Here is a 20,024-nt window from a genome sequence, read left to right on the forward strand (position 1 = left end):
ATCCGAACCAAACCAAACCAATTGAAATTGGTTTCGTTTGGTTCGATTTGTTCGATTTTTTCAATCAAGTCAACGAAAAATCTCCCATACTATTTCACAAAGTCATAACATTGAAATCATAGAATACAAATACACAATAACTAACAAAAGTCTTAATGTAATGAAATTCAACGACAAAAGAAATTAAAATAAATGAAATCCAGGATCACAATTTCACAAACATGACAAGGAATTCCTAAATATAGTAAAACAAATGAGCTCAATAAAATGACACAAAATAACACAAGACTAATAGAAGTGTCTTTGCATTATGGAAACAAAATAACACGGCTAAAAGATCTAAAGTATATTAAAAACTATAAAATTTTCCTTTCTATTTTTAATACGATTATGTCAGTATATTTAGAATGTTGAAGACATCTTTCATGATACAAAAAACTTCATAACTTGCAATTAAAATGCGCTCTCTCGCAAAAAAATGCAAGCAATACATAAATACATTGTGCCCACCTAGTTCTCTTGAACCTGAAAGCCGAAACCGAGACATGTGTAGAAAGTGATTTACCCTTCATCTGCTGATCTTATTTGAAGATTACCAGAATTTCATATGAATAAACTAGGAATAGAAATATATAATATAGCCTTCAAAATTAAACTAGAAAATCTTTCATTATACAGCATAACTGATAATTTACCTGTCTGGTATAAAATGTAGCTTCACCATGACCATATTTGTCACATTTCTTGTTGACCTGTCAATAGAATAGATGATTAATACAAAGCAAATACTTGCTTGATGATCATGACCTTAGACTTATTGCAGGATGCATTACCTTAGACATTTGCACCTTCTGTTCATCAATTATATTGATTCCATGTTTTGTTCTTATATCTTGCTAAATACTGATACCAAATAATGAACAACAAATACTAGGAATCAGCAATAATGAACAATGAACAATAATAAACAAATCACTATAAAAAACAGAAGTAGAAACACAACAAAATAAAATTACTAGCAATTAGAAACAATTAACAATAATGAACAACAATCAGCAACAATGAACACATAATGAACAGCAATAAACAACAATCAGTAACAATGAACAACAATTAACAAATACATTAAATGAATACGTTGAACATAAATTGAATACCTAACTTCAAGACTCCATATCTGACTCGGCGAAGGAAGCGCGACGACCGAGGAGGAAGGGAGGGAGAGAGGACCGTGCCGAGAAAAGGGAAATGTGGCAACAAAAACGATGATGTGGCTTTTGGGTGTTGTTCGCGAGGTGCTATCAGCGAGGAGCTGTCTGGCAAGGTGCTGTCCGGTGAGTCGGTGACGATGCTGTGGACGATGCTGTGGCCTTATGTGCTATCTGGCGAGTCGACGACGGTGCTGTGGACGGTGGAGGAAGACAGTGCTGGGAGGAAGGGGTTCGGTGGCTGGGGCTTAGGGCTTGATCTTCCTTCGTTAGAGAGAGACTGTGAGAGAATGAGAGCAACACTACTAGGGACTAGGGTTATCTGGTGATTGGGCCTTTGTGTTTGGGGGGTTGGTTTTTTAGAGTTTTTAGATAACCGGTTTGTTTTGGTTTGATTAGAATTTTCAATCTCAAAATCGAAAACCAAACCAAACCGGAAAAAATAGCAAAACATAAATTTTTTTCGGTTTGTTCGTTTCTTGATTTTTTTTTTGTTCGATTAATCGATTTTATTTGATCCAATCAATTTTGAACGCCCCTACTTTTTAATATTGAAAAAAAATGACACTATTTTTAAAAATGACATTTGTTATATATGAAACATTTCAAATACATATAAAATAAAAAAATTAAAAGATAATATTAATACTTATCTTAAATATTTAGAACAAAAATAATATTTTATCCTAACCAAATCTCATAAAAGTATTATCAACAAATTGCTTTTGTTAAAGATCGAAGTGGCCGCCAAAAAAATTAATTAAATAATATTTTAAAAAAATTATTCGCATAAAAGAATATATATTAAATTAAAGTTTCTCTTGTTAGAAACAAGAGACTGAGAGAGTAATTTGAAAAGTGTATTATTGAGTGTGATAAAATGTACAATATACAAGGGGTATTTATAGGTGCTAAATGAATCAGAGTAATAAAGGCATAGAATCCTACAATTAATATACAGATATACTATATAAATATAGACGATACTAATTGATCTAAATTGATTCTAATGATTCTCTAGCATCCCCCCTCAAACTCAAGTGGGAGCTAAGGATACCAACTTGAGTTTGGATAACAAAGTCCGGAAACGAGTCAGGTGATGAGCTTTCGTGAAGATATCAGCAGTCTGATCTAGTGTTCCAACAGCAATGAGACGAACAGCATCAATAAGGATATGTTGCCGAACAAAGTGACAATCAATCTCAATGTGTTTGGTGTGTTCATGAAACACATCATTATGGGCGATCTGAATAGCACTGCGGTTATCACAAAAAATATCAGTAGGGGACGATTGAGGAGCACCCAGATCTTCGAGAAGCCAACGAACCGAGATAACTTCAGCAGTGGTGTCAGCGAGAACACGGTACTCAGCTTCTGTGCTTGAGAGAGCAGTGAACGTTTGCTTCTTAGCACGCCAAGAAATGAGAGCGTCGCCAAGAAACAAACAGTAACCAGTAGTAGAACGACGATTAGTGGGATCACCAGCCCAATCAGCATTGGAGTAAGCTTGAAGAGACAAAGAGGAATGGGCAGAAAAATAAATGCCATGAAATAGAGTGCCTTTGATGTAGTGAAGAATGCGAAGAACTGCCGCATAGTGAGTAGTACGAGGAGCTGACAAGAACTGGCTAAGTACATGAACCGGATAGGCGATGTTAGGTCGGGTGACAGTCAAGTAGACGAGACCGCCAACTAACTGCCGATAGAGAGTCGGATTATCCAAAATAGTGCCATCCATAGGGGTAAATCGAACATTAGGCTCAAGAGGAGTAGACTCAGTGCGACTATCTGTAATCCCAGCGCGAGCAAGACAATCTGAAGCATACTTAGCCTGAGAGAGATAGATGCCATAATCGGTGGAGATGACCTTGAGACCAAGAAAATAACTGAGAGAACCAAGATCTTTCATCTCAAAGGTACGGTGAAGTGAGGCCTTGAGATCAGAGATACCATCAACATCATCCCCAGTAATGATCATGTCATCAACATACAAAAGTAGAAGAACAACTCCACGTTCGCTTTTATGAATGAAGAGGGCATTCTCATGAGGGCTAGAAGTAAAATCAAGACTGCATTTGGTAGTGTTGAACTTGTCAAACCATTCACGAGGAACTTCCTGATCAGAAGGAGGATCAACCAAATCCCAAGTGTGTGCCTTTTCAAGTGCCTGTATTTCCTCCTGTATTGCTTGTTGCCAATTCGGGTTTGAGGAGGCTTCTCTGAATGACTTAGGTTCATGGTGATGAAGGATAATAGAAAAGCAGTGGTAATCAAGAAGATAAGGAGGTGGATTCCTTACCCTAGAAGAACGAGCAGGAGGAGGAGGCCTGACGGTAGGAGCAGGATCATCGTTCGGTCTGTAATCATCGGGAGATGGAGAAGGCGGAAGAACAGGAGGCTGTGGAGGGTCACTCGAGATAGAATCTGTAGAATCATCACTAGGGAAAAGATCAACATTGGGGTTAGTAAACAACGGTGACTGAGTAGTAGGAATGGACTCAAAGGATGAGAACCGAGAAAATATGTAGTGCTCCCAGAAGACAACATGACGAGATATACAAATAAGTTTAGAGAGAGGATCCCAACAACGATAATCCTTGTGTTCAGTGCCTTAACCAAGGAAACAACACATACGAGCCCGAGGTTCAAGTTTACTATGTTCATGAGGCTGAAGAAGAACAAAACATACACAACCGAAAACTCGAAGAGAACTATAATCTGGAGAGGTATGATAAAGACGCTCAAAGGGAGTAACATTACCAAGAACAGAAGAAGGGAGTCTATTAATAACATGAACAACAGTAAGAATAGCTTCACCCCAAGTATGCTCAGGACACGAAGAAGAAAGGAACATTGCACGAACGGAGTCAAGAATGTGACAGTGTTTGCATTCGGCTCGACCATTTTGTTGAGACGTACCAGGACAAGAAAACTCAAACAAAGTACCCTGTCCTGCAAGAAAGGCTAAGAGTTTGGAATCACGGTATTCCATAGCATTATCATGTCAGAAAACCTTAATGACCTTGGAAAACTGAGTTTTAATCATAGTAGCAAAATTGATATAGATCTGAGGTAACTCATGGCGATTAGTCATCAAGTAAACCCAAGTAAAACGGGAATAATCATCAATGACAATGACAAAGTATCGAGCTCCGCCCATAGAGGCAGTGGGAGCGGGGTCCCAAACATCAGAGTGAATGAGATCAAAAGGAGAGCAAGCAATAGATGAATTATTGTGAAAAGGTAAAGCAGGTTGTTTGGCAGTTTGACAAGAAATGCAATCAAAAGATTCATTTGGAACCTCACCTAAAACACCCTGAGACACAAGAGGACGCAGTTTTCCTAAGGAGGTGTGGGCAAGACGTTGATGCCATAAGTGGAGGGTAGAGGGAGAAGAAGCAGCACAGAGATTTGGCACAGGAGAAATATGAAGATTCTCGAGTTCAAACAGCCTTTCGACCTTACGTCCAGTCCCGATGATTTGTCCCGTCCGAGGATCCTGTACATGACAACCAGAAATGGAAAAAGTGACTTAAAAACCCAGATCAACAAGTTGACCAACAGAAATAAGATTGAAGTTTAATTTGGGAATATAATAAGTATCAAGAAGATTAAGAGTTGACTAGGATATAGAACCCTTGTGTGTTGTGTGCAAGAGGGAGCCATTTGTAGTATTGACAGAAGGTCCATTTGTAGTAGTAGACATGGACGAGAAAATATTACGCAACGGAGACATGTGATTAAAGCAACCCAAGTCAAAGTACCATGTAGAATTACCTGGAGGGGTGGAAAAAGCAGCAGGGGTATTACCAGAAGCATAGAGAAGATGCTAAAGAAGAGATGCAATATCAGATAGAGAGACAGGAGACGAGATGAGTGGATCAGGATGTGGTGGGCAAGTAGGACAGGCAGTAATTAAATGTCCCGAGAGCTTACAGTAACGACAGAACAGCTGTGAACAATGGTAGCTAATATGACCTTTCTGGTGGCATGTGCGATATTCAACAGAAGGACAGTTGGGAAAAAGGTGCCCAGAACGGTTACAGTTTCGACAGAATTTACCCTTTCTGGCTGTGGCAGCAAAAACATCTAGCTTTTCCATGATAGTAGTCACAAATATCAAATATAGGAGAGAAAAACGGCAATTTCGGAGCAGAAAATGAGAAATCGGAGTGCAGAATCGGAAAGAGCTCACCAAAAAATCTTAGGAAGGGTCCCACTGTCTGCCACATCAGCTGCCACATCGGAGGACACGTCAGTAGCCACGTCAGCAAAAAGGAACACGTGGCGCTACGAGATTGGATGAGCAGGACACGTCAGGGCTAACGAGGCGGGGTGCCACGCGGGAGAAGAACGGAGCGCGTCGAGAGCGCGGGTCGAGACCGCGGGTCGATCTCGGGTCAGGAGAACAGCGGCGTGACACGTGGCAGAAGCGGAGCCGTGGATCTGGAGCGCTGATCCAACGGCGTTGGAGGCGTCTGGAAAGAGAACGGCTGAACGCGAACAGGAAACTTTGGGCGGCACGTGGCGGCGCGTCTGGCGTCTTCCGACGATGATTCCGGTGGCGTTGAAAAGCTTGCAACGAGGAGAAGGCGATGGTGGCGGCGGTGACAAACCAAAGCGTCGGGAGAGACTCGAAAAGTGAGCACAAAATATTGATCGGAAACAAACGGAAGACGACCTTCAGACGGGGCGTGGCGGCGCGTGCGGTGGTTTCCGGCGACGAGGCTGGACTCGTTGAACTTGCAACAACGAGATGAAGGCAGTGGTCAAGGCAGTGACGAACTAAAGCGTCGGAAAAAGAACGAAAAGAGAGACCAAAGAACACTGCCAAAAGAGGAAAAACAAAGGACTATAAACGAATTTTCATGGAAAAAAAAACCTAAGCTCTTGATACCATGTTAGAAACAAGAGATTGAGAGAGTAATTTGAAAAGTGTATTATTGAGTGTGATAAAAATTAAAAAGTACAATATACAAGGGGTATTTGTAGGTGCTAAATGAATCAGAGTAATAAAGGCATAGAATCCTACAATTAATATACAGATATACTATATAAATATAGACGATACTAATTGATCTAAATTGATTCTAATGATTTTTTAACATCTCTAAACAAAAGTATTGAATTCTTTTAAAATAATTATTTGTTTTAAACACTAATGCCTGTCAACGATGTTAAACTTTGTTATACTGCTATAGCTCCTTAATTAGCAGCATGTTAAAATCAATATCACTTATCTAACTCGTCGTCTATACGTAAATAATCACACCATTTTGACTTCCAAGCTTTTAACTTTATCAACTTAACCTCAATGTTCATGGAAATATTAAAAAACAAATTCATATTCAGCAACTTAGTTATTTAATTAGTTTACTTTTCCATGAAGAATATATAATTTTACTATTTTCATCACGGGACTTGCAATTGCCTATTAATCTCATCTTCAGCTTCATGCAAATTCCTAATAATCCTAATGTAAATTCATAATATTAAATATATATTTTCTGTGTTCCATTGTAAAAAAAATTGGATAAGTATAGCATATTTTTTAAAAATTAAAAGTTAACATAGATAAAGGCAACTTCTTAATCATAGATACAGACATTGCATCAATATATTCTAAAGATAATATTTCATATTCATAAATTAAAAATCAATAGAAAAAACAACTTTTTGATCCAGGATACAGACTTTGCATCAAAACATTGTATAGATGAAAAGTTATTACTAAAATATATTATTCTATTTCTCTTTTATAACCTGAAAATTACAAGGTAATGAAAAATTTGTAGTCAAATCACTTGGAGAGATTAGAAATAAACTGTCTTTAATATTAATTAGAAGAAGCAATAAAATTCCACAAATATTATGTTGATCTTTTTCTTTTGAATAATGTAAATTATATAACTTTTTTATTTTTAGAAAAAGATAACAATCTTATAAACTTCGGTAAGGCTCCAAAAAATAAAAAATAAAAAATAAAGGAGGGAAAATAATTTTGTTTTAGATGACGACGATACATGGGGTTCAAATATATAATTAGTAAATTTATTTTTAATATGAAAATTAATTGCATATTGATTAAGAAAATTAATTCTCGATTTTTTTACTATATATATATATATATATATATATATATATATATATATATATATATATATTGATTATTTAATTTTAGTTCCTATAGAATCTTTGGGTTAGTTCACTTTCCTTTTTTTTGTTTTTCTCTTCTTTTTATTTTTAGCTTTTACATCGTTATAAATAATTTAGATCAGTGTGAATATCTTAAAATGTGTATTAGTTCATAAAAATATCAAATGCTTTATTTTTTCTCTTTACAAAATGTTTTCTTATTGACTTCGAGTTCTTATAATGTAATATATTACCACTTAATATTTTAATACAAAAGACATAAAAGATAAATAGAAAAAGAAAAGGAAAGCATAAATTTGGACGAGTAAAAAATTAATTAAATAATGAGGCATATTCAATTTATAGAGACAATACACGTATTGAAACCCAAAATCAATTTCTATATGTATATCAATGTTTTTTCATTATTAAATTTAAGGTTTAATTTGTCTAAATTTAAACTTTATCATCCTTCTACTGCTTCATTAATTAATTGTCTGCTTAAAAAATCGTTTTACAAAAAAATATTTGATCATTACAAACCCAAGTAGCATCCTTACTTTTGTGAATCATATCTTTTTTTTTTTTTTCTGTCACATGATACATGAACTTTAAATCTATGATCTCGTACAATTATATATATCTCTATTAAATACCTCGTGTTCTCAATCTTATTAAAAGGCTTTTTCTAATTCTTTAGTAAAAAAAAGTTGATTTAAAAATAATCCTAAACACAAAAATTACAATATAATTTTCTTTGTTAATCCATGTTATTTCACATATTTTTTGGATAAAAAAAATTAATTACTAGAATAATCAAATTTGACATTGCAAAATAAAAAAATTGTGTACATGAAATATATATAGATGTTATGATTACTGTATAAATTACTTCTTTACTTTCACATTTTTAATATTTTTCGATTATTCTTTTAAGGGTTTAACATATGTTAAGATTATTATTAGTACAAACTTTTTATTTTTCTTTTAAATAAACAGATAATAATAAATATATTAAATTTTAACTTTTATATTCTTTATAAAAAGTTTAAATAATAATATTAATATGTTCACTTAAATAAAAACACATTAGCAAAACCCTTCTTTTAGTTGTATAATAATTTAAGAGAAGACAACTATTCTTTAAAGGATTTAGCATATAGTAAGATTATATATTATCTGACACAAAATTTTAATTTTTTGCTTAAATAAAGACATAATAAGTACATTAAACTTATAAAGTACTATAAAAAATAGTTTAAAATTGAAAATTTTAGCATCAAATTATATCCAACGAAAAAATATCAACATAAAACATTTTTGTAATAAATTATATATTTTTATAAAAAAATTTAAATAATAATATATATTAATATATATACTTAAAATACATATTAACTAAATCCATATTTTAGGTGTATAATAGTTTAAGAGAAGACAAATAATTGATATTGAAAGCATACATGACGTATAAGGCATTACAAGTTATAGATATCTCTTTGTCTAAAATCAAAGACTAATGAATCATATCATGTTTAATCAAATGGCGACAAGTGTTGCTTCCCAATTTGAGGAGATAGCTTTGATTAGCTGTTATTTCCAAAACCCACACCAAAATGGAACATAGACGCACTCCCATCCAGATTCATCCATGTTACATATTCTTTGATCATAGATAGATTCATTGTCCATAATTTATATATAAATATGCTTTCCTCTCTCCTTAGTCTCCCTCTTTCCTGAGAGTAGACCCCTCTTGCAATGAATCTTTTCTTATCCTAAATTCATAATTCATAAGTCATAAGGTGTGCATGTCTGAAATTACGAGAAAAAAGAAAAGAGTGTGATTTGTGTGTGAGAGAGAAATGGAAGGGAGTGGTTGCAAGAAAAGCTCAAAGGGAAAAAAAGATGACCTTTATCATGTTATTCATAAGGTACCTTATGGAGATACTCTCTATGTTAAAGCCAAGCATGCCCAGGTAATTTTTTTTTTTTTGGATCAATTTGAATTTTGATTAGTCACTTGAATAAATTATGTATAATTTTATGGAACAAATGAAATTACTATTGTTTGCAGAAGTATTTTGAGTTTCATATTATAAAACCCTTTTTCAGTGATAACTATGCACTGCTCTTATAATTTTTTAAAAGATTTTGTTAAATGGTGCCCTAAGTATATAGGTTAACTATACCATAAAAAATATATTATAAAAATTAATTTTTGTTTATATTTTTAATGTATTAAATATATCAAAAATATTAAAAAAATTATTATTTTATTTTTAAAATGTGACACAAGTTAATTAAATTCTCTTTTAAATTTATTTTACATTTTTGAATTTCAATTCGATTGATAAATTGGATTATTAAAATAAAAAAAATGATTTTATGATATGATATCTCAAATCATTAAAATGTGTGCCACCTCTTATTGCTATGGTTGTGAGGCCGACAAATCAAGTGACCAATGTCTATGATGATAATATCACCTTATTGCTAAAGCAAGCAAGTAATGCTATGTAAATTTTTTTTCCTTTTAACAAGAACCTTATTTGGATATAAACTTTTGTGTTCATCTCCGTCTCTTATATATTGGTTTTGTTAAAAACAAAACGCTATTCCATTTCTTCGAAAATAACTATGATTCTTTTCTGTATCTAAATTTAATTTGTGTCTAAATACTTATATATCTCAAGTAGTATATATAACGAACATAATTAAACACATGATTTAAGAAACGAATAATATAACTAACAGTTCTTGCATTCCATTTGCTGAAAAGTCTCCACTAACTAGGTTGCGAATAAGATCCACAATAATATCGTTTATATTCAACCATTCCTATACCTTCCAATTTGCAAATTAAACTTGAAATAATTGGTACACAGCTTAGAAATTTAATAATCTTCTGCTTTTCGTCATTTAAATTTAAAGTCATATATGTTTGTTTGTTTGACTCTCATGAATTCCACTCTATAATATAAGAAACATTTCAAGTGTATTGGGAGTATCGCTGCACCAATTATTTTAACCGTTAATCTGAATTATAAAAAATATATATAATATATAATATATATTAATTGAAATCAACGATTAAAATAACTAGTGCACCATTGTCCCAATATACTTGAAATGTTTCCTATAATATAATGCCTTAGGTAAAACGATATGCAGCAAATTTCCTTTTTAACCCTTACCTTTTTCTTTCTTCCCTTAAATTAAACAACCTGCACCCGATTCAATTTCATTATACGTCGCCAAACTTTACAGTCAAATGAGGATCACCGACACTGCCAAAAACGCATAACAGTGACACTGCCCGGAAAAAATAGAAAGGAAGATATCTATGCAACTCTAACATGTATGATAATCCTTTCCTAAGTATATATCATCTACAGATTAATATTTAGTTATGCGATAATCACTCTATAATGATAATCATATGCAATAATATCTCGATTAATTTCGCAAAATAATAACACACTATTACATTATTATAGCATATATTTGTGTACATATTTTTCAGATATATATATTAAATGTCTTTTCGATTCTTAATTATTTATTCGAAAGACAAAATATTTTTTTATAATTAAAAAATTTCTAATTAAACTTGGATGATTGAGACCTTTTGAAAATTTTAAATTGCGGAAAAGGCTTTGCCCTTAAAATTAAATAAATTGTGAGCAACTTGAGAAGGCATTTACTCGCACGTGTGTGTATAGTGTATATAGAGATATAAGTGAATGAATGAAGTAATTAATGGTTATTATTGTACATTGATCAGTTGGTAGATAAGGACCCAGAAGCAGCCATAGTGTTATTTTGGAAGGCGATAAATGCTGGAGATAAAGTGGATAGTGCCTTAAAGGACATGGCTGTTGTGATGAAGCAATTAGACAGATCCGAAGAAGCAATTGAAGCCATCAAATCTTTCAGAAGCCTTTGTTCCAAACATTCTCAAGAGTCACTTGATAATGTACTTCTTGACCTCTACAAGGTATATACATACATAGACTTGCTTTCAAAAGTGTATGTTAGTTCCACTTCATATAAAGTTGACAGAATTATTATCCTCAATTGAGCTACCTAGCTTTTCTTTCTTAGTTTTAACATAAAAATTAAATAAATTATTAGTTCTAATGATAAAAGGTTTATATCTTTACAATTTTAATTATAAAAAATATAAACTAATTCGATATTATTCCATTAACAACTGTGTTAATTCCACAAAACTATAAAAAAAAATATTTGACAAGTTTTACTATGCAATGAAATATTCATTTCGGATAATTTTGTTGAATTAATGTAAGTTTGATGGGTATCAAATTAACTTACCTTTTTTAAGATTAAAATTATTAATAATCAAATTTTTATTGTTAACAGTGATAGTTTATTTAGTAAAAAAGGAATGGAGGTCAGTAGTTTTATGTTATAGCAATAAAGACCAATACTAGTAAATTATATCATTCAAGAAGTATAAGGATTAAAATATATGTATGTTAAAATAGCTAGAGAAATGTAGATTTTCTTTATATTATTGTAGGTTATTGAATGAAAATAATTAAATAATTAGAATATAAAATTAATAGAGTAATATTAGTAGTATAGAATTTTGAATTTCTTATTTTCTAAATTGAAACTTTCAAGTATAAAGAACCACAAAAATTATTCTCATAAAAACATATTAGGTTATTTGAATATCTGAGGGGCCAAGGCTCCTGTTAAATTCACCACTGTATGAAATTCATTAATTTTTATGTGTATGTCCAATGGCTTAAGAACAATATATGTATTATTTAAAGTGACATCTTAATAGATTTCATAATTAATTAATAAATTTAATTCGTGATATATTCAATATTATGATTTGTTTATCATTCTGAAGAGTAAAAAGGATAATCATATATGTCATTTCATGTTGTTACAAAGTAACATCTTAATAGAGATTTAGTTAATTAATAAACAAATCATGAATAATCTAATTGAGTGTTCGTGAAAGACAGAAATGTGGAAGAATTGACGAGCAAATTGAGTTGCTGAAGCGAAAGCTAAGACTAATCTACCAAGGTGAAGCTTTCAATGGAAGGACCACAAGGACTGCTCGCTCTCATGGCAAAAAGTTCCAAGTTTCTATCAAGCAAGAAACTGCAAGATTATTGGTATTTTTCATATTACATCATACATATTAACTCTTTTTTTTTATCCTTTGTCGCACTTTTTCATCATTACTACCTTTAATTTACTTTAGCTTATTTTTATTTTCGAAAAAATATATTTTTTGGGTCTAACGATTTTTTTAAAAATATGTTTAATATTTAATTTAATTTAATTTTGTCCATAACGTTTTTAATTTATAGATCAATCTTTTTAATATTTTCGATTTGTGTTAAAATTACACGTAGATATTTTTAATTTTCTCATTAATATTTTAAATGGAGATAACATCTAATATTAATTTTGACATAAATTAAAAATAATAGGAATAAAATTATATTAAATTAAACGTTAAACATATTAAAAAATTAACAAATATTAAAAATAAAAAACATTTTTTACCTTTTTTTCTTTTACAATTTTTTGTTTTTATTTTGATTTGATTGGAAATTTGAAATTAATAATATAAAAATTGGCATCATAATAATGAAAATTAAAAACAGAAAGGCAAAATATGCATTAAAATTGGTGATGCGTGCATTGTGGGAAATAATTTTGCATTTATTTTTGAGTGAGTGGGCAGAAAAATCTACCTTACAATAATGATAGGATAGAATTTAATGTTGAAGGTATGATTGGATTTGTGCATTATTCATCCTTCACGTCCGACTAGTCTCTTGCTGGACAGGTATGAATTGAATTATTAAGGTATCTTAATTTAATAATTTTAATTTTTGAAGAAAATAATATTATGATATAATTTCAAAATTTCTGATGATAAAAGAGTATAAAGCTTAATCTTGTGGCCCCATATTTTTTAAATAAAAAAGTAAATTAAATTTCAATATAAAGTATGGATGGACAGAACCTCATGATTTGGATTGAAAAGAACCTCATGCATGAGTGGTGTTATAGAAGAAAACATACAAATATAAATAATAGCTATCCATGAACAAGTTTTATTTATCTAAATATAAAAATGTTTTTATTTATGTTTTAACTAAAATAGTAAAGGGAAATTCTAATTTCTAACTGTGTTTTATTCTATATATATTTTTAGGGAAATTTGGGGTGGGCCTACATGCAAAAGGAGAACTACATGATGGCGGAGGTTGTATTCAAGAAAGCCCAAATGATAGATGCTGACGCCAACAAGGCTTGCAACTTGGTGGTGTGCCTCATGAGACAATCCCGTTATGAAGAAGCCTATTACATTCTTGAACATGTCTTGCATGGAAAGCTTCCTGGCTCCGATGAAACTAAGTCCAAGAAAAGAGCAGAGGAGTTGCTTTTGGAATTTAATTCAAATATCCCTCAATCACAATATCTGGATAATTTGGGCCTTGATGATGACTTTGTCAAAGGGATAGATGAATTGCTCACTGCATGGGGATCAAATAACAGATCCAGGAGGCTTCCTATATTTGAGGAAATCTCTTCGTTTAGAGATCAATTGGCATGTTAGTTAATTCTCAATCTTAGGTTATATGTTTCTTTTATTATTGTTTGTGTCATGTTTGTATATATTACTATATTAGTGTCATAGGTTGTTATTATTCTTAGTTTAGGTTTGCTGCAAAGAGGGGCTTTAATTTGTCTTCTCTGATCTAGTACGTAGTTTGTGCTTCCTCTACCCTTTTTTGTCTTCTTAAAATGATGAGGGAAGCCATGAAACCAATAAGGTTTGCTTGTATCTTGTTAGATGAATAATAGATATGAAGCGTTCCAAGCACCATCTTTGTGGATAAAAGATTGATGGTATGATATGAAATTCATTTTGTTACGTAGTTTCAGGTGCAAAAACAATCATCTATGATAATACTCTTTTACTTTTTTTTTTTTTTAATGCTTATTAAGAGTGATCATGATTCATGAATATCGATTTTGAGAATAAAAAAGCAGCTTGGTCAAATGTCATGAAACACAAAAACAGCAATATTGGAACATTGGAGCACTTATGAAACTCAAAAAAAAAAAAAAATATATTCTGGGCTAACTAGTTAGTGCTTCTGGTTAGACCAAGCCACAATATTGGATCCTAAGAAAACCAAAAAAACTAGTAGTTGTGCAAGCATCATCTAAATCAGATCCCCAATGAGAATCAACAAATGCAAGGATTTTGAAGTCAAAGTAGGTGTTTCGAGAGTTACCTGAAACGTTGATTTGGGACTGAACGTGAGATCCAGATCACTTTGTATGGCAGCGTTCGACTTGTTGATTCCGAGGTGTCGCTTGTCCGAGTTCCTCGTGAGGAGGTGGGGGTGGTACCTGCAAGAGACTCCAATGCTTAAGTTAGCAAGGATTTTTAGGCAGATTTTTAGTAGATTAAAACATGAATTATACTGAGTGGTGTCAGTGTATTTATAGTAAAGTCATTGACCACTTTTGTTGGAGTTGTTCCATCTTTATTGATACATAACCATTCCCTTTATCTTGGGTGTTTTGTTGAGTTCACCCTTCTAGATGAAGTGGCGAGATTCTTGGAGGCAGTTTCTTACTTTGGACAAGTAGAGCTAGGCTCGCTTGATGGTGTCCAATGATGAGGGAAAAACGTTTCCACACAAACTCGCCGGCAAGTGTACCGGTTCGCATCAAGTAGTAATAACTCACAAGAGTGAGGTCGATCCCACAGGGATTGATGGATTGAGCAACTTTATTTAGGTGATGAATTTAGTTAAGCGAATATTTGATGATTTGAGTGAAACTTGATTAACAGAAGTAAAATTGCAAGAAAATAAAAGGGAGATTGAAAATGGGATGAATCTTAAAGTGCAGAAGAATTAACTTGCAGAAACTTAAAGTGCAAGAAAGTAAACAAGCTGAAACTTAAACGGCAAGAAAGGTAAATGACTAAAACTTAAAGTGCAAGAAATGTAACTTGCTGAATCTAAATTGCTAGGAAACTTAAATTGCATGAAGAATAGAGGGATTTTGGGTACTAGGATTCAAAACAAAGCTGGAATTGTAAATTGAAGTAAATCAGAAAACCATGAGATGAAGGGAAATTGCAGAAGAACCAAAGTAGAATTGAAAAATTGTAGAAGAATCAAAACAGCAAGAGAGCTTAACTCAATTGTGAAATCCTAAAAAGAAATTGACAAGTGCAGAAAAGTAACAAGAACAGAAAGAAAATCTAGACCTTAATTACTCTCTTGACCAAACAGAAGATTCCGATTCAATTTTCGATTCTTAGAACTATAAAAAGGAAAAGTATAAGATGATTCTCAGATGAAGAATTTCAGTGGAGTTATTCAATCTGAGTTCAAAAACAAAAATCAGAAAATAGAAGTTGCAGAAGAAAGAAAATGAACAAAGAAAACATAGATCTGATCCCAATTCCCCCAATTCTAAAATTCTAAAAGGAAAATTAAAAGAGAGCTAAAAAAAAGGTCCTTCTCAAATCAAACTTGCTCCTATTTATACACTTTCTATTTCCATCATTTAACACTTGAAGTGGACTTTTTGGTTTGGCCTTGAATGAGAGTGGGTCAGGGGTGTTTGGTGAAGCTCCCAGTGGAACGCTCAGTTGACAAAGTGAACGCCTCGTTCACTCCCTGAGCGTGCATCCTTTGGTGTGCGCCTTCCTCATTTGGCACTCCCTTTGTGAGCAATGCGTTCCTTTATTGAGCGCTTGCTTTTTGGTTGAGCGCTGCACCATTTGGTGCACAATTTCCTTCCTTGGCACTCTCCTAGTGAGCGCTACGCTCTGATTTTGAGCGCTGCACCATAAGTGCTCCTCACGTGCGCACTTTTTCTTTGTTGGCGCTCCTTTAATGAGCGCTACATTAAGAGTTTGAGCGCTGTATAGTGTACGGATGGTGGCATGAGCTTCCTCCCCCGAACTTGAAAATCACGAAAAAGTTAAGAAAGTGAACGTGGCACTCACTTCCAAAGTGAACGTGGCGCTCACTTCCAAAGTGAACGCTAGCTGTTTATGTTCCTAAGCGGTGCGTTCTCTATTTAAACGTAACGCTTCCCTGATTGCTTCCCCCTTTTCTTCATTTCTTCACCTACAAGCAACCAAACAACCAATCAAAGTCTCACCAAAATCACAAAGTCTTTGCATCATTCATGAAATCAATTAATTCTAGCATAAAATCTATGATTTGTGTAAAATAAATGATGTTTGATTGATTCAAAATAATCATGAAAATCCACTCCAATCACTTACTTGTTGTGTAAGAAAGTGCATAAAACCTAATGAAACTAATGAAAAATGCTTATAAAACTAGCATAAGATGACTTGTCATCACAACACCAAACTTAAACCTTCCTTGTCCCCAAGCAAGCACTAAACATGAGAAGAAATGAAATAAAACACAGAAGCATTTATATCCTTATTTAGCAGGTAATAGAATTTGGACTATGCGGTTTTATGCAAACAATATGTAGCTCAATTATTCTTAGTTGCTAGCTGTGAAATGTCTCTTTGAGGATTCACTAGAGTTGCTGCTATAATTCCTTGCTCTTTGATTGATCCCAGTTAGATTTTTCCTTCTTTCTTTTGCTTAGAAAGCTTATTTCTCAATGATGGCTCAGTGTCAAGTGCTATAGCAGCCTTTTGGCTTAATTTTTCTCAACACCTCTTCACTACAAACACTTCGCTCACAATTCTTCTTAGGAACATTGATACCCAGCATCTCTTTGGATCACTAAATGCTTTGTAGGTAGGTTGCTCTTGATAATGGACTTTCGGTTGATAATCCCGGATTAGTTAATCTAAGTTACCAAGTTTTAAAAGACTCCTCAGAACCGAGTTGTCCAAGCAGATCCTAGTACAAGAAGCACCACAGGCATGTGTCCTAAGGTCCAAGCTATTGGTGTCTAGCCTTATTATTTGTTTCTTTCATTCTTGTTGCCAATTCTTGGCGCTTTTTTTTTCTTCCTTCTCACTTTTCTTCATTTTCCAAGGATGTTCATTAATTGAAGGTTTCATAGCAGCAACTTAGCTCTCACTACAAAAGACATTCTATTCTACAGCTTTTATTATTGAGCTTATCATACAATCAAGCAATTACCACCACTGAACTTCATTCTAAATCCTACCACATTGGACAATTACTTTCTATTTCAAACATTTTCTCTTATTGATGCAGAGGAAACAAGATATGAATTTAAGCAGATGAAGATGAAAACAAGCATTTAAACTAGTGCAATTAACAGACATAAAAAATTGCACTATCTGAACTAAACATCAAGGTAAACAATAGCTTCTCATTCAGAACATTTCAAAGCAGAATGAATTTTGTGACAATACAATCTCTCAGGAATGTCTTGCAGCTTTCTTTTTGTCTTCATCATCTTTTACTCTTGCATTTCCCTTGGTGATGGTTCTTTTAAGAGGCTGAGTGTCTTTTCTACACAATTTTTGGAAGTTGCTTATTTTTCCAAGCACTTAGGCAGATGGTTAGCATGCATGAATTATTGTAGGCTCTTGAACTTACTTTGGTGAGGAAACATCAAACTTAGTTCCTTGCTACTGTCTATGATGCATCAGTTACATGAATCCTTGTGCTTTTGCTAAAAGTAATAAAATTAAAAACTAGAGAACAGACAATGGTTTAGTGGTTTCCCTGATGGCTTGGAGCTAGTAACCATTTATGTAGAGGGTTGAAATGTGTTTTTAAATGAGATTTTTGGTGGAACACCAAACTTAGTATCCTTCATTCACCCTTAAATTGTTTTGGTGTGCAACACCAAACTTAGCTCCTTGCAATACAGATAAATCTACTTAACCTTTTTATTGAAATAGTTGGGAAAAGAAAACTACCTCTGGTTGGGTTGCCTCCCAACAAGCGCTCTTTTAATGTCACTAGCTTGACATCCTTCATTCTTGCTCAACTTAATTCCTGAACATCCTTCTCTTTGTCCCAATGGCCTACCAAGTAATGCTTTGCCCTGTGGCCGTTTGTAGTGAAGATGTCCTTTGTTGCTTCATCCATAAGTTCAAGGCTTGCATAAGGAAGAACCTTTGTCACCAAGTAGGGACCAGTCCATTTGGACTTGAGTTTGCTAGGGAAAACTTTGAGCGTGGAGTTATACAAGAGTACTTGCTGTCCTGGTTTGAACTCCTTCTTTGAGATCCTTTTGTCATGCCATCTCTTAGCCTTTTCCTTATAAATCTTAGCATTTTCATAGGCTTCCAGTCTAAACCCATCCAACGCATTTAGTTGCAGTAGCCTCTTCTCTCCTACTGCTTGAGAGTCAAGGTTGAGAAGTTTAGTGGCCCAGAAGGCTTTATGCTCAAGCTCTACATGGAGGTGACAGGACTTGCCATATAATAAATGAAAAGAGGACTTTCCAATAGGAGTTTTAAAGGCTGTCCTATATGCCTAGAGAGCATCTTCTAATTTTTTGGCCCAATCTTTTCTTGTGTTTCCCACTGTTTTTTCCAAAATCCTCTTCAACTCCCTATTTGCAAGCTCTGCTTGGCCATTGGTCTGTGGGTGATATGGTGTGGCTACTTTATGCATCACTTCGTATTTGTGAAGTAGTTTCTCCATTTGTTTGTTACAAAAATGGCTACCACCATCACTGACAAGACCCTTAGGCACTCCATATCTAGTAAAAATGTGCTTCTTAAGGAATTGCAAGACAATTTGTGCATCACATGTGGTTGTTGCTATGGCTTCCACCCACTTTGAGACATACTTTACTGTCACAAGTATGTATTTGAAGGAGTATAAAGGTGGAAAAGGGCCCATAAACTCTATGCCCAAAGATCAAAGAGTTCTACCTTCAGGATATAGTTCTAAGGCATCTCATTCCTTCTTGTCAATCCTCCAGCTTTCTGGCATTCATTGCATAGATGAACGAACTCCCTGGCATCCTTGAAGATGGTTGGCTAATAAAATCCACTTTGGAGTACCTTAGCAGCCGTTCTTTCTGGTCCAAAGTGACCACCATAGGCTGAATTATGGCAGTGCCACAGTATATCTTTCATTTCATTCTCAAGAACACATTTCCTAATCATCCCATCTGGGCACCTCCTAAATAAGAATGGTTTATCCCATAAGAACTTCTTGGCTTCATTGAGCAGCTTCTTCACTTGTTGCTTGGTGAATTCTTGAGGGATCTTCCTTCCAACCTTATAGTTTGCAATATCTGCAAACCAAAGGGCTTGTTGAATTTGTAAAAGGTGTTCATCTAGAAACCTTTCATTCACTGGATGTGAAGCTTCTTGATTTGTTTCTTGTGGCAGCCTTGATAAATGATCAGCAACTTGATTTTCACTCAATTTTCTATCCTTTATTTCAATGTCAAACTCTTGTAGGAGAAATATCCATCTGATGAGTCTTGTTTTGGCATCCAGTTTTGACATCAAATACTTAAGGGCAGCATGGTGATGAGCAGATATTTTATACACTTTTTGGAGGTAATTTCATGTAGATTTTAGTATGTTTTAGTTAGTTTTTAGTATAATTTTATTAGTTTTTAGGCAAAATTCATATTTCTGGACTTTACTATGAGTTTGTGTGCTTTTCTGTAATTTCAGGTATCTTCTGGCTGAAATTGAGGGAGCTA

At 33.5% G+C, this 20,024-nt stretch overlaps 1 protein-coding gene across 1 annotated transcript; it reads left to right on the forward strand.

Moving 5' to 3' along the window:
• The first annotated feature begins 8,913 nt into the window (after positions 1-8,913).
• Positions 8,914-14,287, forward strand: LOC112796779 (protein SULFUR DEFICIENCY-INDUCED 1). Its single transcript, XM_025839397.2, has 4 exons — positions 8,914-9,322; positions 11,131-11,343; positions 12,350-12,505; positions 13,561-14,287. Exons 1-4 carry the CDS (start codon positions 9,209-9,211, stop codon positions 13,963-13,965), a joined length of 888 nt encoding a protein of 295 aa, XP_025695182.1. The 5' UTR covers positions 8,914-9,208; the 3' UTR covers positions 13,966-14,287.
• The last annotated feature ends 5,737 nt before the right edge of the window (positions 14,288-20,024 follow it).

The sequence above is a fragment of the Arachis hypogaea genome, chromosome 4 (genome assembly GCF_003086295.3).
Source record: "Arachis hypogaea cultivar Tifrunner chromosome 4, arahy.Tifrunner.gnm2.J5K5, whole genome shotgun sequence".
NCBI lineage: Eukaryota > Viridiplantae > Streptophyta > Magnoliopsida > Fabales > Fabaceae > Arachis > Arachis hypogaea.

What these genes read in the sequence shown, in the direction of transcription:
- LOC112796779 (XM_025839397.2), top strand. Translation starts at nt 9,209, where the DNA reads ATGGAAGGGAGTGGTTGCAAGAAAAGCTCAAAGGGAAAAAAAGATGAC. An exon ending in TTAAAGCCAAGCATGCCCAG is followed by an intron (nt 9,323 to 11,130) that starts GTAATTTTTTTT and finishes TACATTGATCAG; the next exon opens with TTGGTAGATAAGGACCCAGA. An exon ending in AAGAAACTGCAAGATTATTG is followed by an intron (nt 12,506 to 13,560) that starts GTATTTTTCATA and finishes ATATATTTTTAG; the next exon opens with GGAAATTTGGGGTGGGCCTA.